Source organism: Schistosoma haematobium, chromosome 1, assembly GCF_000699445.3.
Source record: "Schistosoma haematobium chromosome 1, whole genome shotgun sequence".
NCBI lineage: Eukaryota > Metazoa > Platyhelminthes > Trematoda > Strigeidida > Schistosomatidae > Schistosoma > Schistosoma haematobium.
The window spans coordinates 61,059,864-61,081,599 of record NC_067196.1 but is presented as its reverse complement, the minus strand read 5'-3'; the positions used below and the strand labels follow the sequence as shown (position 1 = coordinate 61,081,599).

General features: G+C 31.9%; 3 protein-coding genes across 5 annotated transcripts in view; 1 reads left to right on the top strand and 2 right to left on the bottom strand.

Annotated features, from left to right (window-relative positions):
• The window catches only part of APOA1BP (NAD(P)H-hydrate epimerase), a gene marked incomplete at its 3' end in the record, with an annotated part of 31,037 nt that extends 28,106 nt beyond the window's left edge, over window positions 1-2,931 (top strand). The window contains exon 8 of one of the 2 annotated variants that reach the window (XM_051209259.1): window positions 2,315-2,931. Coding sequence is in view for 1 of the 2 variants with exons in the window: in XM_012944238.3 (XP_012799692.2) it covers window positions 2,315-2,424 (110 nt within the window). The remainder of the gene's footprint in view (window positions 1-2,314) is intronic. The other variant, XM_012944238.3, reaches the window with a different exon arrangement.
• Window positions 2,932-5,333: 2,402 nt separating this feature from the next.
• Window positions 5,334-15,903, bottom strand: MESDC1_2 (Mesoderm development candidate 1). 2 transcript variants are annotated; one of them, XM_051209258.1, is made up of 9 exons: window positions 15,557-15,613; window positions 15,351-15,525; window positions 12,562-12,667; window positions 10,742-10,786; window positions 10,415-10,489; window positions 10,176-10,324; window positions 8,627-9,058; window positions 7,739-7,876; window positions 5,334-6,305 (listed from the first exon to the last, which is right to left on the bottom strand). In XM_051209258.1, the coding sequence occupies exons 4-9, from the start codon at window positions 10,767-10,769 to the stop codon at window positions 6,216-6,218; spliced, it is 912 nt and encodes a 303-aa protein (XP_051074701.1). In that variant the 5' UTR covers window positions 10,770-10,786; window positions 12,562-12,667; window positions 15,351-15,525; window positions 15,557-15,613; the 3' UTR covers window positions 5,334-6,215. The 2 variants fall into 2 exon arrangements, with proteins under 2 accessions (XP_051074701.1, XP_051074700.1); XM_051209257.1 differs by having other exon boundaries at window positions 10,176-12,667; window positions 15,351-15,903.
• Window positions 15,904-18,228: 2,325 nt separating this feature from the next.
• The window catches only part of TLN1_1 (Talin-1), a 125,122-nt gene continuing 121,614 nt past the window's right edge, over window positions 18,229-21,736 (bottom strand). The window contains exon 29 of the mRNA XM_051209255.1: window positions 18,229-20,007. The gene's annotated coding sequence lies outside the window, so the exon portion shown is untranslated. The remainder of the gene's footprint in view (window positions 20,008-21,736) is intronic.

Below are 21,736 nucleotides of genomic sequence, written 5' to 3'. Positions count from 1 at the left end.
GCCTCGTGGCTCTCGAAGGAACTCGGCTTTCACCATGAAGCGTCATAATTCTTCTAAATGAAGACCTTCTAACTCCCAGAGCAGAGTTAAAATGGTTTGAATTATTTTTTCTGGTAAGCGTTTTTTTAGCGAGTTATTTTTCTACGGGATGGGAACGCTAACCCCATGCCCAACCCTCCTCCTTTACCCGGGCTTGGGACCGGCAGTAACTCTGGAAGAGCTACAGGCTTATTCATTTGATCTAATTATTGACTTCTATGGTATTATTAGCTATTCAGGAAATAGAAGTGTAAGGTGGTTAGAGATTATCGACAGGAATCTCCATAATCTACATTTAACAATAGTTGACACTTGTTAATTAGGCATATTTATCTTCAGTCTCAAAGGAATTTATTCTCCTTATGTGATTTTAACCGAAGTTATTTAAACTATGACTCATCAAATCATAGAACTGTCATATTTACACTGATTTATCACTAAGTGATAATTAATGTCATGTTTTTGGTGAAGTTTCATTCCTTCGAGTTGGATGTTTTAGTCATGAAGCTTTCATAGTTCTTTTAAACAACATCTTCAGCACAAACTTCAGATAGAAAAGGAACAAAGAATAATGAAAGTTTCATGATTGAACCATTCAGTTCAGAGCGCGAAATTCCATTAATACCATCCGCCTTAACTACGAATCTCTATCAGTTCATGTTTATTTAGTCTTTAATGCTGTACAAATTTTATTAATAAAGTTCCAACATGAAATTCATTTCTAAAAAGAAAAACTCATATGAACTATATTTCGATATTAGGCAGTTAAAGTCAGTCGGACCCAAATCAATGATTTCAGCAAAATTGGGTATAGACAGTTGATTTTACACTTTTTGTTCTCATCAAATCTTAGTTTTTATTATTTACAAGTTATTAAATAGAATCATGTATATTTAGAGGAAGTATCTCTTGTTGTTGATAATATCTAACCATTGAACAAAGTACATAAACACAATCTTTTGGAAATAAAATCATTTTAAAATTACATATCATATTGACCTATTTTCGTTTATAAGGTGAGTAGAACATCATGTAACCTAAAAAGTATTGACTCAGATTGTGTGGTACTACTGTTTTTAATGATCAACACATATTTTAAAAAATGTTATACACCATATTTTCCTAGACAAATTTCCATAACATTTAGCGAAAGAAGTGTAAAGAAGTAGTGACCAGCGGAGTTCAACCAGGTCTGTTGTGAGATAGTAACTCACTGAAGACAATGGTGGATGTGTCGCTCAATTTCGTGGATTAGTTGAAGTTAGACATTAACACCGTTGAATGCCGGCTCAGTGGTCTAGTGGTTAAGTGCTCGCGCGCGAAACCAGTAGGTCCTGGGTTCGAATCTCGCAGGGGCGAGGTCGTGGACGCGCACTGCTGAAGAGTCCCACAACAGGACGAAACGGCCGTCCAGGTTTTCCATGGTAGTCTAGCTTCAACTGACTCATGATCTTAACCATTGAAATCCATTTCTTCGACATTTAATTAGGAAGAGATTGATCACAACGTAACGATACTCAGCCAATAAAACTTCTCAACATAAACGTGTAGAAATAGGAAGACTAGTCTTTTTTCAATGGAGCTCTTACTATCTATACAAAAGCTGATGTCACTACAAATTGTCTGTATTTGTCATTTAAAAATCTATAGGACAAAATAACGTCCTGACAGATCAAGTTACTAATTCTGAGAAAGTATCTATCATTTTGGTAATTGTGGATTCTCCATGCGTAAAATATAAATTCGAATCATATAACTAAAAAGAAAAATTCTAAGGTGTTCCCAGTAGAAAAAACACTATCTGAGTATTTCGTGTCAATAATAAAATCTAAAAATACGAAACTCTTTCATGGAACATTAAATAAAGAAAATTCTACCCATAGAAACGTATTGGATAAGAATAAAGATAAAGATAAGATAAATATAGATTTACGTTGTTAACTTATTAACTTACTGACAACTTATTAATTAATAAGCAAACAATGTCATGTTTATTATGTAGAGTTGGGTTGCTTCGATCAAATTACTGATTGACTTAGTTATGCAACGTTAATACGAAATCATATTGCCTGTCGACCAACAAATAGCTGAACTATATTAATTCAAGATATTGAGTTGAGTGTGAATCGACTTCGATCTCTGAAACATTGACTTGTATTATCCTTAGTTAACCATATAAACTTTCCATATCTGCTAACTATGTTTATTTGAAAGCGTCAAGATAGATATTCTTCTATTTATACAACGTTTTATAGTCTTTTCATTTTATTTTCAGGTGGGAGATTTGTGCCAGATGCACTAATGAAGAAATACAAGTTGAAACTACCTACATATCCTAGTCATGAGTTATGTGTACTACTTAATTCCTCCGATGATAAGAAGTAGTTAGTTATATTTGCCAAACTTTTGTAAATGAAATTTTGTTAAAATATCTTTATCTAGAAAGTTCCACTGAATGTTAATACTTTATTTACGAATAGCACAACTAACTGAATTAGCTTTTGTTAACAGACCATTTTCATGTGTATCCACTGTGTCATCAGATCTGATAGGTCTCATTTTTATCTCATTTATGTTTGATTTGTATGTGAATATAATACACGTTTTCATGATTTTTATTTGAATTATTATATCAAGTCTTTCAAGTAGATACAAATCCAGTATTTCAATGGAGGTAAGGAGGAAATTAGAACTTATTTATTGTAAGAATTCAATGTATTTGTAGACAAAATTATTCATTGATTAGTCTTACTTCTTACTAACTGTAATAGAATATCTGAAGATTGATCTATAAATTTGTTGATTCATTATTCAATTACAGAACCATTAAAATTAGACTTATGATTACCATCGTTCTTCTTATCTTTATATTTACTTATCCCATAAACCTAGATTATTAACAACTAATTTACAATACATTCAAACACCAAGTGGCTAATGAATTATAGTTCAGTTAATCTCATGCAAATCATTTTATAGAACACCAACTTTCGGCGTTGAAGTCTTAAAACTAATGGTGATTTATTAACTAGACCTTCTGATAACTACCAAGTTCCAGTAATAAACAATTACTTGAATATTCTTTTTTTTCAATTCAACAGGATCGACAAGCAATTTCCGCCTTCAGAGTACAGATTGTCTAGTTATCTCGAATGGGATATAAATTCCTATTATGTTCAACTTTGAGAATCTACGCATGTGTACACCTAAATCCTCTACAATAATCTTTGAAAACTGATAGTTTGGTAGTGAGAATTCGAATTTGCCTGATTTGTTTAGTTTCAGCCAACTTGTAGGCTCCTTGAACGTCTACATCGATATTGTCTGAAGTTGTGTCGACTATTTGTTTTTGTAGTATCTAACAATGGAAAATCAAATGCTTGTTTTATGCTGTTCGAGGTGGGCGCGAAATACAAATATATGTATATCATGACTTTGGAACGTGGTATTTGTCGTTACTTAGGAATCTAGTAGATAACGCTCTGAGTTTTGAAACGATGAGTATTGGTTTGTTCTGAAATCCAAGTACATTGAGCTTCAAGCAGAACTAAACGTACACTTTGAATTGCACTGATAACCATCATAAAATATACCTATTTTCTTAGCACATTGACAACATACATTATATACAAACGATTATCCCAAATCTCTTAATTCACGAATTAATGTTGATCGTGTCCTCTTGTGCGAAATAAAGTCCAACTTAGCTTAATGTCGTATCAGCCCGTGCTACAGTACTTCATTTTACTTTTTTTTATTAACTCGTTTACCAGACACTTGTATTTGAGCAGCATTCGAAGTCCAAAGGCTAGTAGAACTAACCAGTTGCCGAAATAAATGGGGAGGGGTTTGAACCTACAACTTAGTGGTTTAAAGACGAATGCACTAACCACTGAGCCATTGTAACATGAGGAAACTGATTTATCTCTGAGAAAATTTCATTATATTAAAACACATATATGAACAAAGAATATTCTTTCCAATAAATTCTCTTCAGGTTCCACAATTTTATATCCAAATTAATAATCAGAAATGTGGCTAGGTGTAGGGAAAATACATCATTCGGAAATTATAGCATGTGAATTTAGGATTGTAAAATAAAACAAAATCGTTAAAGCTGGGTTGACTGTAATAAGTTTATATGTTAAGTGAATTTGTAAAGTTAATAATCAGGATAAATACAGTTAATATGGGGTGCAAGAAATAATGATGTAATTGTGAATTAAACTGATTTAGCTGGAAGTTTCATCCATTTAAACAGCTCGCTTCTTAAGTAACTCCAATTAGTCCCATGATTTAGATCGTCTTAGCTGCGTTTCCAATGTATATTTTAGATCTGACAAGATATCTAAATAAAGATGTGTATCAAAGATATTTATTTCCGCATAAAATAAAATCCTGGCTAATCATGAAAATTACTCTCATACATGCGGGTCCTATCGAACAACTTAGATGAAGCGAAAATTAGAAATGTATGCGAATGTACAACTATGAAAATGCATTCGTTGATAAAAAGGTCCAAGTGGTTTAAATTGACCAAGTAAAATCTGAGTCTTCAACCAAAGGTACATAGTTTCTGTAACGGCGGAAATTCCAGTATTTGGTTTGACCGTTGAACTAATGAACCAAAGTTTATTCGATTTGGCCAAACTACGTTCTTCTATATAGCGTACGAAGCGTTTTTGAGTGAATTGTATTAAATTATATTAAAACACAAACTATCCAATTTAGATGGTTCGAATTTAAGAAACAAAACAAATATCTCAAATAGTACGGCCTATGCTATATAGTCAAAGGTTTCTGTAGAGCAAAATAACGTACTAAACAGCCAAAGAAATAGTTCATAAATCCTAGTACGATACCTCAAGATGGGACCAGATATATATCTGCAAAGATCCCTGTAATCCTTCCAAGCACATAGTTAAAGGTTAACAATCATACATTGAACTACGCCATAACCTTGAGTTTAGTCAAACATGACCTTATTGTTCATAGTCCGGCAACATGCAGCAGTAAAACTAAGTAATAAAAAGTAAATATAACTAAAGTCAAATAATAAAGGCCCAGACAAGGAAGACTATAGAATAAAATTTAGAATACAAGACAAGGAAAAAGAACAAGGTCAGACTGATTACAATCGGATCTATCAAACTAGTATTGATCTGCATAAACTAAGTGTATATACACTACCCAAAATATTTCTCTTAAAATCTATCCACTGCTGATTGGTTTTAATAAGTCAAATAAGAAAAGCTAACTGTTTTTAACAGTTCACAAAAAAAAAAGAATCGATAACGAGATTTGTCAACACAGTAAGCCAGTTTATTTCGAATGTGTGGCTGATTGGATTCATTTATCAGAAGCACATTAATGAAGAAATATTTCCAGTAGAATAATAGCTACTATCCTGTAGAGTGATCTATTGACAAACAAATATACCATTCATCGTGTTAGTAAATTAGAGCTATCAAAACAAAATACACATTCTGACCAATTTTTTTTTATTATATCAAAGTACCATAATACTATCCAGAAAATGTAATAAATAATTCAAAGAATAAGGCATTGAAATGACGGCGCCAACAACAAGTAAGCATCATAATAAAAAAAACAATAACAGGGAATTGAAAAACCAATAAAACCAATACGCCAATAATGAACAATTTTAATATATATAATAATCTCAAAGAAGTGGTATATTACATGCATTTAAATTAATATTATATCGTGCAGATCTGTAGGTTCAATTCAATAAAATAAAGTATTACATATATATCATAATCAAATTGTTCTCTTCTTAATCATCACTGGGATTAAGAATAGAGATAAGAAAAATTGAAATGGATAAATAATCGACAAATTAAAAGCATATCATAGAAACAATGAATAAGTGTATGTAGGTATACACATACACACACGCATACAGAGAGAGAGAGAGAAGCATGCGAAACGCACATACATGTATATGTATGTGTAATAAACCGAATAAGTAAATTTCTTTTAATCTGAATTCAAGTGACGAAAATGAAAAAAAATTTTTTTTCGAAAAGATAAAACATCACTAGAACATTGTTTGCTAATGGAAAAATTGATAAATAAATTTGTGAAATGATTCTTTAAAAGTTACTGTACAATGAATTATAATTGATAATATAAATTTATTTATATAAAGATGATTATGATGATTGTTTTAAACTAGCAAGATGAGATTCTAATGCTTCTAATTCCATTTGCTGAGATTGAATTCGTGCTTTTGTATGGATACCCTAGAAAAATTAATTGAAATAAAAATTATGAATATATATATATATATATATATATATATATATATATTATATTTTAAGAATGGAGGTTTGTGAAGATTCTCAGTCAGTCAGTCAGCTACAACATAGGACCAAGCACATATATGCATCGGTTCAAGTTGCCATACCTCATTAACACAAGATGAACACCGGATTCATAAAAGTAGTTAATTCAGAGGTAGTAATATATAAAAGAAGATTCTAATAATTTTAATAGTTGAATTCATGAGTCGATTTAAGCTAGATCATTATTGAGAATGTGGAAGTACTGGACAGATGTTTCGTCCTAGTGTGGGACTTTTCAGCAGTGCACACCCATTGATCCTGCATGAGGAACTCGAGCCCAAGGACCTTCGGATTTGCGTGCAAACACATAACCTCTAGAATTAATTATACATAGACAAACTATTATAACACTTTTCATTTTTTTGATCAAGGATAAATGAATCATTTTACTTTATAAGCCGATTGGTTAAATAGCTGACAAACGATTACAATAATTTTCTTAAATGGATGTTCAACAACTTATAAATCAAAACAGACGAATACTAACATTTCTAGTTTTAAAGATGTCACAGTGAAATTGTTGATATTATTTGACATTATTAAAACAACTCATTATATCAGATGGGTTTTGTGGATATTATAGTAATTTCAATGGTTAAGATCATGAGTCAGTTGAAACTAGACCACCATGGGAAACCTGGAAGCACTGGACGGCCGTTTCGTCCTATTGTGCCTGGCTTCACGAGGTATATCCTGGAGTTCTAGTGAGAAGTGGTGACCAGTGGAGTTCAACCAGGTCTGTTGTGAGATAGTAACTCACTGAAGACAATGGTGGATGTGTCGCTCAATTTCGTGGATTAGTTGAAGTTAGACATTAACACCGTTGAATGCCGGCTCAGTGGTCTAGTGGTTAAGTGCTCGCGCGCGAAACCAGTAGGTCCTGGGTTCGAATCTCGCAGGGGGCGAGGTCGTGGACGCGCACTGCTGAAGAGTCCCACAATAGGACGAAACGGCTGTCCAGTGCTCCCAGGTTTTCCATGGTAGTCTAGCTTCAACTGACTCATGATCTTAACCATTGAAATCATTATATCATTTAGAAAAATAAATTTTTTAAATTCATTTTGTATTGTTTATTTAAATCTTCCTAGAATTGCAATTGATCAGTCTGTTATTGGCATACATGCATCCTGTGCGGATTACCTTGATATTGCCTCAAGTCACAAGCATTATTATTGTTCAATGTTATCATCACTAAGTGAACCTTACTTTTTAAAAATTAGATTTATCTTGAAACTAACAGTGAGTTTCAGATTTACCTTTGAAACATGAAAACAATTAGAAACTTGAACTTGTTCTTATGCAAAATTTCATAAAATAGCAATGTAATTTACTTGTAACAATGCTTGATTTGTGTAAGTTGGCCAAGTTATTTCTATTCGTGGTGAAGTTGAACTACTTGAAACTGTGTCACCTCGTTGAACAGTTTCAGCAAGTAGGTCTGTTGACTCTTTGACAGCTTGTCCTGCAGTCTGTTCATACAGAGATTGAAATAAAAGTGTGATTTCAAAAAAACATTGTAATGTCTAGATTTGATCAATTATTGACTATTTTAAATTTGAACAAAACCCTTCAAAACATTTTCACTAAAATTATTACCCTGAAAGGGTATTATAAAGTTGCTAGTTTTTCTAACATGATTAACAAAACATTGACTTTAATCCGACCTATACACTTTTGTACTATTGCAATTAAATAAGAATTTGACTAACCATAGTTCAACTACATTGCCTTTACAAGTGAAGGCAGATGTAGTAACATACGTAGAGCAATGAAGTTTATATCCTGGAGGATAAAATTACCTTGGTCATATCAAAGACCAAATAATATTTGCCGCTCAATAGTGTAGTAAAAAAACAATTAGAACTTAACGAATGTATCGCTACATCCCAATAGCGACCTAGGTTTATTTTCATTGCCCGGTGGTATCCTATTTAGTTGGAAAATTGTCCTTGGTCAGACTGATGAGTTTACACAAATACCTTGATAATTTCGTATTAGATTATACAATATTGTATTCCGGCCTATCTTCTGCTAGTTAGTCAGTTAAAATCAAAGTAGGTTCATTCATATGATGTGTTCACCACTGTTCGATGCGTTACGTATAGAGATAGTCAAGCGATTATCTCAGATATATCACTGTCTTTCCTACAAGTTGCATTTATCCTATTTACTCAACGTTTAAAGTTTTCGAAAGAGAATATTCATGATATAAAACGTACTTTCAACTTTCGAATATCAGCGGACATTAGAGCTTCTTTTCTTAACTTAGCTGCTAAGAGTAACTGAGCTCCTGTAGTTGCCACTTGACGCACAGCAGCCAGAAGTCTTTCGCGTGATAAAATTAATCCTCCTGACAACTCCCCAGTGCTATTCTCCAATTTTTTCGAGGTTGTTGATGGTACTGTTTCCGAACATAGTTTAGACAACTGGCACAAGTGTTGAGTGGCAAGCGATACATTAAGTTCAGTACGCCAAAGAGCAGCTGAGCTAGTACTCTTTTGTGAAGCACCTTCTGCCGTCCGAGCTCTGTCCACAGCATCACTTGGCGGTGCGGAAATAACAGTCCTTGCAGTTTTAATAAGATTTTGAACAGATACAGCGACTGATCGCGCCGTAACAAGAAGAGATTGAGCTAATTTATTGTCCGCCGACTGAAATAGCAAATAAAGCGATTATTAGTATAGATTTAAAAATAGGACTAAATATTTCTTATGTAACTACTCCACAACGCAAATCTAATACGAAAGTCGTATTTACAAGGTTCGATTTATCATGCTACAATAGTATGTATGGGTTTACCCATATTTCTTCTTGTTTTCTCACTAGCTTTAAAAAGTCACTCAAATTTTACGGTAAGTAAATTGTGTAATTAACTAATTCATCAGGTACTTCGGCATGGAAGTCAAAATTTGGGCGTGAAGGGCAATGATTCTATCTGGTTGCTGAAACTGAAGTAGTTGGAGAGGAGTTCGAACATGTAACCAGGAAACCTAACTATTATACAACATAAAAGTATGACAAAGATGAGTTTGTATATCATAACTGTTTTCTCATTTCTGGGACAGTTTCCAGTCCATAAATCCTTGCCTTATTCCAGCAGCTGCAGTGGATCTGTAAAATAATATACAGACACGTGTGCTTTGGAAGCTCGACACTATGTGAGAGCTCACTCACATCGGTATGTAAAACAATTATTTCTTAGCAAAACTGCTGTCAAGATATACCTACAAGAAAATTTCATACTGCCAACAGAAGTATATTTTTTGTGTGTACCTTGAACATCTGTTGAATTTTAAAGAAAACCAAGCGTTTACTACTACTATAGTCCAACAGACGAGAGTGAAAATGTTGGTTGATACAGTATTTGAACTATATTGACATACATGTTTATTCAGAAAGCATAAACAATATACAACTGCACATTATTCACACAACTGATTTAACACATAACTAAGCGAAGCATGATGAAACTCTATCTACTTAAAATATAGGATTTTTGGGAGAATGGTAAAAAACTGAATCCTAATGGCGACATGAAAACAGAGATAAACGTAGATGATCTAAACTATGCGATAGGGATATGTCTGGTCACTGGTGTGTTTTAATAGCGAACACAGTATGTTGTCCGCTGACACCAAGTAACCCATACATATCACATCGAACAGTCTACTATCAAATTCATATATATATATATATATATATATATATATATATATATATATATATATATATATATATATATATATATATAACTCATGAAGGATTTACGCATTTTTCCAGCGATGAATTAAGCTGATTAATAGCATCGACAATTCGACATTCTGCTTCATCGTTCATAGTTTGCTCAGACGACAATTGAAGAGGATAACATGTGGGACGAATAAAAATACTTTTGTGTGATGATTTTGAACCGCCACCTTTAAAATAAAAAAGGGGTTTTAGTTTGATACTATATTGATTACTAAGATAGTATTTGTAGATTTGAGAATTTTATTAAGAAAACCTACCTAAAGCATAATTTGAAACATAATGATGATGATAGGCTACATGACGCCCGATGAACTTTTCAGCAACATCACGCCCTAGAAGAGAAAATAAATTATAGTCATAGATGTGTAGATTAATTGATATTACGTATAAACTTAAAATTCGACTACTTAAAAATAAAACATTGATCAGCAACTATATCAATTAAACACAAAGAAAGAAAGAAAAATAAAATACCATCGAGCATATACATATAATGAGTATATCAATAAACGAAAATACAAGAGTTACAGAGAAAGAAAAACTTTGTGCATTCAATATAAATTTCATTGAAATGAAAAACTCACATTCCGGACTGCTTGCACGAAAATACATAATCAATCGTGGTCCTTCTGTTTTAATTAAAATTATAAATAATTGTGAAATACAAAAATTTACAACATTCACATGATAAACAAATAACATAATCCAAAATCGTTGACATATACATACACACCCACACATAAATATGTGTATACCATGCAGTGACGGAATAATATAGTTTGTAAATGTAATTACACACATGGTTAAGTTACATGCAATTGAGAGAACAAAAACAATATGCAATATTGTAGCAAGCGCCATGTACATTATTTTTCAGGTGAGATCAACACACAAATGAGGGAGGGAGAAAAAGGGGAGTAAACAAGATAAGAAAACAATTTTTAGTCAGCATAATGAATAAGTAAGCTTGTCAAACATTAAAAAAAAAGCATTAGCTAGTTTATATACATATATATATGCATATCTATCTTTGACTTAAAACAAAGCATATATGGTTCGACACGGGGAAACTTCTGAGAGAGAAATTTTATCATGTATTTTCTGGTGACGATTTTATTTTACACAATGCCAATTACAGAACTAATAATATGTAACATTTTCAACAGAATATCTTAGGCAACAGTGGAAGATAACCGAGAATATTAAGGATAATTTAAATTTCATTAACAAGGATCAATTGTTATTCCGAAGCATATATGTACTATATAAGTTTGTAATTAGATTAATTGAATTTATTTATTCATTTATAAATGAATGATTGTTAGTTATAGGTATGATTTATGAATTTCAATTAAATTCACTATTTGATAAATTATTGATAATAGCAATATAATTAACATATTTGTAATACTCTAATAAGTAAAAAAGAAACCAATCGAGTTTATACTCATAGGAATAATTACATAGTTTTGTAGGTATCATTACCAAGGTTTGACTTGATAATTTCGAATAAATTAAGCATTGGGTAGATTGTTATAAACAAACTAATATATTTGTAAGATCCCAATCAGTAGAAAATTAGATTTTCTGACGTTTCGTGACTCAGTGTAAGCCACTTCTTTTCTGAAGAAGTGGCTTAGTTGACACGTATTGGCCACAGAATTATACTTTCAACTAATTGGTTTATAAGTTTATTCTTGTTCAGCTAAATTTAAACAATGAGATTTTACTCATTCACTTATGTAACCGATTTACTTCATTTATAAAAAAAAGTAAGGACTAGACACGCATGACATTGATCACCACCCAGTGATCAATCAATTGTGATTACATCTCAGTCCAACAGGAGGTCGGTCGCGGCTCGGATAGCTCAGTAGTAACGTCTCTGACTGTGAAGCTGGGTGACACGAGATCGAATCCGTCAGGGAGCACCAGTTCCCTCAAGATTACAGATGCACCTTGCTGACGAGTGCCAAGAAGCACGAAACCCGGGTCCAGGGTTTCCTGTTGACTACCTCCAACCACCATCTAATCTCAATATATAATGCCCGCAGTGTCAAGTCAACTAGACTGGTAGCCACATTGCAACATGATCGATAGCATTCGATCTGCACTAATAAGGACTAGACAAGCATGACATTGATCACCACCCAATGATCAATCAATTGTGAAAAAAATTTTCTTTTGACATTTCGTAAACCAATAAGCTTCAAAGGATGTTTATGGTTATAATTAATTAGTGTAAATCACAAAAATCTCGTATAGAAATCACTGAATTACTGTGTTAAGCTTACATTTTAATTGTAATCTATAAACAACTTATTATCCCCATTTGTAAGTTCAATAAATAAATATATAATTCAACTAAATACAAACTCAATGAAAATATAATAAATGAATTTACCTCTAAGACTATCAACTAAATTGATCAAACTATGTGAAATATCAGCAATACGACGAGCTATCTTTGAAACATTTTCTGGATCAGATTTTCTAGGAATGCATAATCCCTAAATTTAAAAGCAAAACAATTCGAAGACTTAATAAAATCTAATTGTTGATGAGAAAAGGAAGATAATCATCAATATTATTCTAGGCAAATAAGAGATTATGGGTATTATTGATGCGTACAAGTTCATGCTCTTATGGACTTATAATTAAACTTGTCATTTAATTGATCTTTCAATTCTGAACTGTATGTTAAACTGATTCATTATTATGTCCAGTTAATTTATTAAATTTTACTACGAATAAGTGTTATTACTTCCTTATTATTTATTTAAACGCATAAACAATGGTACACAGAAGCACCAAATATATATTCACCACACAAATCATTCAGTTTGTATGAGGGCTAGGATAGTGCCTGGGCGCCCAAATCGAAGCATGTTTCCTTATTATAATAATTACTTTTATGTTATAAATATCCATAGAAATTTGATGGTAAAACAACCGAAAAAATTACTCAATGAAACTATGTATAACTATATCACAAAAAGAAAAGAAACTATAACTGAAATAAGATAAACGAGATTTAGAACGATAAAAGGTCTTGTTATGGTAAGTTTATACTTTCTCTTGTATTTTATCGTCTATTTTTTTTACTTATCGTGAGTTGGATATTCATTTTTATATGATCCCATTCAATTGGTCAATAACACTTAACAAGTATTAATAATTAACGAGAATATCAGAATAACTTATGACAGTTACGAAGTAGGAACAAGTATAATTAAAAATTTAAAGGATTATGATTAAAGAAAGATGTTTATATTAAAACCCGGTTTAATCTAATCTATTCTGAGTAAAATGATAAGGTTTCATGTCAATTTCAAAAATAGTTAGAAAATGAAATTGAAAAGGGACCATTGAAAAGTACATCTAGGCTGTTCATGTATATTCATGTTGTGTAAGTAATAAGTTAAGCAATTTGCTTTGCCCCAGATTTGATTTTGTTACAAATAAGTACATATTAGAAAACCTGTTTTTGTAGTATATACGGATTTTGTGGACGAAATTAGCCTATACACGATGAACTTATTCACTCACTAATATCTTTAATAATAATTATGATTCAGAGAATTATTCCCCCTCATTACATTAATAATTTTATAGTCCTTAATTTTTAGCCCATAATTTACGGATGAAATATTCATAATACAAATATTGACTGTTGTAAATTACATACCAAAATACTATCATCGCTCAAACTTGACTGACATCATTATTTTATTATGGTGTGCGAGATCGTTTTACTCAGAATAAGAAACAACTGTTTCATTTATATAATAAAGTATAAAAGGTCATCTCGTGTAATTGGCCAACCAACTAACATTCCACAAAACATAGCGGTTGACAACTGAGATGAGAAAAGATCGAAACTGTTTTATTCTTCTACTAGCCCAACAGTCTACAACAAACACACATAGTATAGAATATTCTTGTTCTAACCTATATATGGTCTAAAGAGCAAAAGAAAATAAATGATGAAAACTCGGACCAGATAGATGACTAAGCTACCATATCCCAAAATATTTCCGGTTAGGGTGGTGAGGATGGAGGGATGGAAAACAAAAGATTCACTGAAACTAACCGGATTGATTCATTTTTCGAAATAGGAAGGCGATCAATAGAAAATAGGATATCCTTCTGATGATGAACAGACACATCAATACGGAGTAGGTAAAAAATGAAATAGGACAAGACTAACCTAGGTCATAGTAGTTAGAAAAATAACCGAGCAAATGTCTTTTAACTAAGTCGGCATTATATGTTGGGCCATGTAATGAGACTCGAATTTTGGCTATTGAGGAGCTGACAAATGCAAAATATGTAGTAGATAAAACTACTGGTCACTGATAAATACATAAACTGAAATTAATTTACTATGCAAGATTCAACTATCAAAATCTGAACTGCAGATAAAAAGACCAAACAGTAGAACGAGTCATTAGTGTACATAGATTGTGATGAACACGAATGAGTCACGAAAGCAAGAATGAATTCAATTTGTAGTTAATTTAACTTTTACACTAAACTATTTTATGGAACAAACCTATAGCTTACTCCAATTCATCATGAAACTGAATTTAAACTAAATTTATGGACGACCTTTGAGCGACGCTAAAGAGACCTACCTTGAGAATGTCCACTTACAAACTACAACTAAATGAGGGTTATAAATCGGCGTGAGGAATTAGGATTAGTATTTACAGTTGATGGTTAGTATTAGGAATCAGACATAGGGTTTTCATCACAAACTATAATGCCAAGACTCTATTTAACCAAATGGATGAGTGAATTTCGCGCCCAAATCTAAGATCTGTTATCGTAAATCTGATTGGTTCGTCCATAAATTATAGTGGAGAAGATTTATAGCTTAGATGGATGATTTCGATGGAGTTTTGTTCTCTGAGCTGGATGGTTTATAGCCTCGCCAATTTATTCAGCAAATTACAAAGTGTAAGTACCATGTAAATAACAGATTACTATTATCTCTGACATTGCAATAAATCATTAAATAGAAATTACAAGTTATGAAAACTAAAAATCAAGTCGTTTCTGTGAACAAAAAAGCAATAAATGATATGAGAATAAATGAGCAGGTAGATAAACAGTTGTAATAAATAAAATCATATGGTGAGGAAAATTATTTAACCACACAAAAAAATAACAAAGACAAAATAAACCTACATTTTTAAGAGCATCCAATAAAACAGCGAATTCCTCAGCCAATTCCCTTGTCACTATAGCACATGATGATCGTGTTTCTGGAGGAATATCCGAATAACGTAGTAAACACTAGTCGACAACAATCCATCACATTGATGTAGTTAAAATTGAAGATAAAGAGAAAATAAGTGAAGTTCTAAAAACTTATGGAAATATTAACCGATTACTGAATACAATTCTCCGTCAGACATCAAATAACTATTCTACTAAATCCGGCATCACACAAACTATAATGATAATAAGTAGTAGATAATAGCTTCGTCACTTAGCTGACATTATCAACAATTAACCAATCATACAACAGAATTGTGTGATTGGACCATAGAAAGAAGGAATGATAACATGATGGGGGTAAGGTTAAAAAGTGACTTGACTAGGCGATAAACTGACAGACGTTAAATGATATAAAAATAGAAAGAAGGTTGGTGGTAGTGTGGTTGTATAAAGTAATTGGACTATGATGTCGGGCTTATAATACTTCTTTCCTGTTCTGTTTGAATCAGCCTAGTCACACATAGAATATATGTAACATAAAGCTAAAAAAGCATAAAAATCGAGGAATGAACAGCAGGCTTTAACTATAATTGGTCCATTTCGAATCAGAGGGAAAAAAGTCTGTCCGAAAAACTTGGCAGTTTATTTTATTGTAGACATACTGAGGTCAAAGGCCAGATAAAGGGCTGATAAAGTGACATGCGATTTTGGTTTGGAACAATATAATATTTTCATCATATTAACTACTTTCTGGCAGGCTAATGTGTCATCCCTGTTTGTAATTCGGAACATTACAGTTATATCTCAAGTCATTGCTTACGGCTATGTATTGACCCATTATTGCCAGTTTCAGTGGCATTTTTTCGGTGACAATACCAGTCCTATTTCTCCAGGGTTCTAAATGTTACTCACTAACAAAACTAGAATCTAGGCTCAGGGCTGATGAGAATGGAAATCAATCCTCCTAGCCACAAATTTAATTGATGATATTGTCTTATGATCGTATACAATTGAAATGACTTTTAATAACGTTCATTTTCGTGCAGAACATAAGAAAATATCTTATCCACTAATTTATGATAAAACTTTTACTACTCCTTCCTTTTACAACCTAATATTTGTGTTAGTTGTAAACCATGATTTGGTTCCTCATAGAAGCTCAAATAATCAATAGTTTGTTCATAAATCGAATACATTCAATTTTCCGTTCTAACACAAATAACTGGTACTTGTACCAAAATGGATTTCTCGAGTCAACATTACCGATTCTACATAGATCATTGGATAGAATTATAGCTTAAACTTTATAAGCTTTCTGCAAAAGCATCTATTAACATCAAGCATCGCCTGGTCTGATAAGAAAGGTAGTAATTTAAAGCCTGTATGTTATACTAACTACTGGAGGTTGACTTCATCTCTAGTGGAAATTTACCTTTAGGCGAAATTCTCTCAATTAACAACAGGTAGGATTATTTTACTCTCATAATATTTTGAAATGTAGAAAATTACCTAGCTTAAGTGGATACGTTGATGTTACTGAATTATGAAGTAGAAGTTGATGACATTATTTAGAATGAAAATGAAGGCTCTTCAGTTAAGCCATCTCGCTTAGAACCACTTCATAACACCAAAATATCCATCTCATGTGAATATATACATAGATGTTCTAGACTTTTATATTAAGTATGATTACTTCGTTTCATTTCTTTGTAAATAATACATTACTTGCACTTATAAATCAGATTGAAATACTTCATTATAATTCATAATGAAGGAGAAGCTAAACATTACAAAACTATGTAAAGTTAAGATTAAAAAGGTTTCATTCTTAACCATTCTTTGCTGGCCTGTCTGTTATTATTTGCTGCATACAATTTTGTAGTCTTTGTAAGCATAATTTTTATTTGTTAAAATATCACATAACCTTCTTCGACCAGACACAAAATTTGGATGATTACGAATGGAAATATCCATAGGCAGTATAAATTACTGTCATACTCTTACCTTGGCAGCTGCAACTAAATCAGTGACTGCATCTCGTGTTGCTGATGATGTCTGGACAATGTCACGTTGAATTTGTGTATTATTCGCTAAGATCGCTTTTGAAACAGCTGACTGAACAGATCCGCCAGCAGCACGAGCTAAATCATCTGGAGCTAAATAACGAGCAATTAAACTAGAAGAACCACTAGCAACTGAAATACTACGTGGACCTGATTTGCGTGAACTATTTGGTGTAAGCAACCCTTCTGGATCTTTAGATGATGGAAGGAGTTTAGCTTGTTCACGACAATAATTAGCAGCTAGCTCAAGGGATCGAATTCCTCGTCGTTCATCTTCTTCTACTGACTTTAATGTTTGAAGAAGCTGGCCAACATTGGAAATAACAACCTGATTAAGAAAGTAAAAACAATGACAGAGATTAGAGTGTGTCAAAAACGAATATTCAACAAGAGTATGGACTGAACATAAGGTATGAGTTTTCGAGGTTATATTCGATGCATAGGACATTAATTTTCTGAATAAAAATAAGTACCTCATCTGAACGTTAATATTTCTTCAGAAATTATTTTCAACTACCAGCTAGTAACTAAACAAATCATTAAAATCCTACAGAGGCGAATTTTAATATGAGACTGATATTTAACTCCATCCGTTGTGGAAAATCAACATCTCTGTAGATATTTGTTATTCAACAGAAACATTTTACTGATATCACGCCCTTGTACAGTTGGCTGTACAATATAAACTGTGGTAGCAGCTACAGCTTTTAACGATACTACTACTACTACTGCTACTAACTAATAATAATAATAATAATAATAATAATAATAATAATAATAATAATAATAATAGACTCAAATATTATTTTGCTAAATTCAGTTCGTGAAAGAAAGCTAAACACATGCTTTCTAGTACACATCTATATAAAGGCGATTGACCAAAAATTTAATACATATAAATTGGGAACCAACCTGAGCGTTTGATCGAACTTCATCATAAACAGGATCTAAGGACGGACGCCCTTGTACTTTACCGGCTGAAAGAAACACACTACGTAAAGCAGTAGCAATATCTCGAGATGATGTTAATAATTCCACCTTGACAAAGATCGCACAATTGAAAAGATACCGAAAATTTAGGAGAGTCCAGGAATATTTTAAGGCATACCATGACATTCAATATTGACCATACATTCCACACCGTTGGCACATAGTCCAGAAAATAAACAGTTGTATATAAATGAGATTTATAATAGTAGTATAAGCGAGAAGAACAGGATGTTATCCAATGTGATTGTTCATCATCATCACGACCACCACCATCGTTATCCATCAATATATATTTTGTAGTTAGTTTTTACCGATTCAAGAAGGAATGAGAACAGTTGAATGAATAAACCAAATAGATATCAATATATCGTACGTGAATTATGGATGTAATTATGTATACGCGTATGTGTATATATACAGATTCATTTATTTATTGTAGAATAAAACGACGTGCATCAGAGCAGCATAGTAAACGCGTCACAGGATTCAAAGTCAGATTAATGTAGACAGGAAAAAAAGGCAAGCAAAAAAAGCAAGCTGTCATCAAAGCATGCAAATTACAGATTAATAACAAATTGATAAATATAAAAGTATTCAATTTAGCCAAATAAGAGGAATGAGAGAAATAAGACAGTAATTTTGCCTATGAACTATATTATTAAATATAATGACCTCCCTAGTCTTTACTGACACCTAACTACTTAAATAGGTTCTAAGTAGTATTAAGTAGATCATAGATAGTTCTATTCAGTGATGAACAATAATATGTAAGAAATTATTGAAAGAAGTTTGAATATCTTTGAGAAAAAAAAAGCAGATTAAAGTTTGTAGACCTTTTTTTTCAAAAAATCACTATTAGAAGAACAAATTAGTGTAACCTACATTTACTCACCAAAACAATGTATGGAATAGTGTCTAAAAAAAAAACCGTTTTTCCCATTATAATGAATTAAAGTGAATGAAGTAACAATAATCCTACTAAGATCTGGTCATATAAAATGAATTGATTAGAAAATAAGTGATAAATGTGTAAATGTGATATTGATCAATAAACAAGATGACAAGAATATGAAAAGAACAGTAACTGAAAGAATAAAAAAGAGAACAATTTTTTTTAAAAAACGCAAACTAAGATAACGTATTATCATCCACATGCAAAGATTGACGGCTACAAATAAATGCTTAAATTGTCAAACTAACAAAAAATATATAGAAAGATTATAGTTAATTATAGACACATATTACAGTTAATAAGAAAACTGAATAAAATGCATACAGACAAGAAGTACAGACATTACGTGTAAACGATTGAACGGTTTATCATGATGGATTCACAATCCATCTTCTAATGGGTCAACAATAACACTAGAGAACAAAAACGTTAATAAACTAAACCGATTTTATAGTGCAAGAGACAATAAATGATAAAGAGGCGAGGATAGAAAAAATTGATTTAAAAAAAGGAACAAAGAAAAGTAGAAAAGAGAAGGGAAAAAAGGTTCATTATTCTTGCTATTGACCTAATAAAGACGAGGTCGATCAAACACAATGCTAGCAAACGACTGACAAGTCTGGAGCAACATGATATCATGACCAATAGTAATTAAGAACATTGATAAAAAGAAAACAGCATTATATTGAAAGCAACATAATAGATCATTTGAAAAGGTTACCATAATGTTTAAATTATTATTATTATCAATATCATTTTATTATGAGGAGACATGCGAACAAACCAGAAGTGCGTGAGTTTCGCCCAGACAGTTTTGTTGTTGTTGAAGTAGAAGCATAAAAATTAGAATAAGAAATAAGTATGAGGAAAAAGGAGTGGAAATACAACCTGCCTTCTCAATAAAAAGAATAAGTTATACAACTAAGTATTATTTTAAAATTATTTTATATATTTGGTGTATGAATGAGTATATTTACCCTTCTTTTTTTAAAATCATCAATAGTGATAGATATCTAATCGAATCTGAATTATTTCCAGAAATCACAATATTCTTTAATGATAAATAACTGCACTATTATTATTAATTAAGTTTAAAAAAATCTGATAGATAATACACCTAATACATAACAGAATGGGGGTTTGTGGAGATTCTAGTAATTTTAATAGTTGAATTTATGAGTCGATTCAAGCTAGACCACTATTGAAAACCAGGAAGTACCAGACATCCGTTTCTTCCTAGTATGGGACTACTCAATAGTGCGCATTCACGATCCCGCATGCGGTACTCGAACCCAGGACCTTCGGTTTCACGCGCGGACGCTCAACCTTTAGACCGCTGAGCCGACCGGCATCCAAAGGTGTCAATATCTAACTTCAATCAATCCAGGATATTGTGTGACCGTCTACCATTGTCTTCAGTGAATAACTACCTTAAGCATGTGGGATTGTGGATGGGCACTACTGAGTAGTCCCATACTAGGAAGAAACGGTCGTGTAGTGCTTCCAGGTTTTCAGTGGTGATCTAGCTTAAATCGACTCATGAATTCAACCATAAAAGTTATTTAATTATCTAATGTGAAACAGTGTGTCAGGTGAAATAATAGAGAGAGAGAGAAAAAAATTAGAAAACACTGAATAGGTATTTTATTCATCTTCATCTGAGAAAATTTATTATTTACTTTCGAGTGTTATGGGGCATTTTCCATTTACAAGTTTACCTTGTGTAAAACTATTAAAAATAATATAAGTAACCTAATTAATTGTCAATAAATGATTGAAAAGAAAGACAATTACAAACATTTTGTAAGATGTTTTGATATTCATCATTATGAGAACTGTTATTTTTGAATTAACTGTTTTTCTTTATCCACTGGTTGAAGATAATGATTCTAGTCGATCGACTACTATAAAGTAATCTATAATGATATACTTGGCAACAATAACAGTTTTATATATTAGACCTACAGTTACGCTTCTGATTGTAAAGGATACTGATACAAAGCTCTTAGACTCAATAGGAAATAAAAATTACAATCCAGTAGTTGATAGTTGAATGCCTTAACCATAAAGCCAATGTTTTATCTGATATATATTAGCTGTATTGTGTAATGTAAACAATTTTTTCAGAATATTGACAATAATGATGTGCTAATCATAGTGATTAAACAAAACAGATTGTTTATAATGTATACAAGTGAAATTACAAAATGTCAATTCATGAACTATAGTTAATAACAATAAATATTATTATGTACATGAGATTTATTTATTTCAAGTCTGTCAATAATATCCAGTTGTATACTAATAAGTTGTAACATCTAGTGAATTGAATATTCATGTAAGAGATG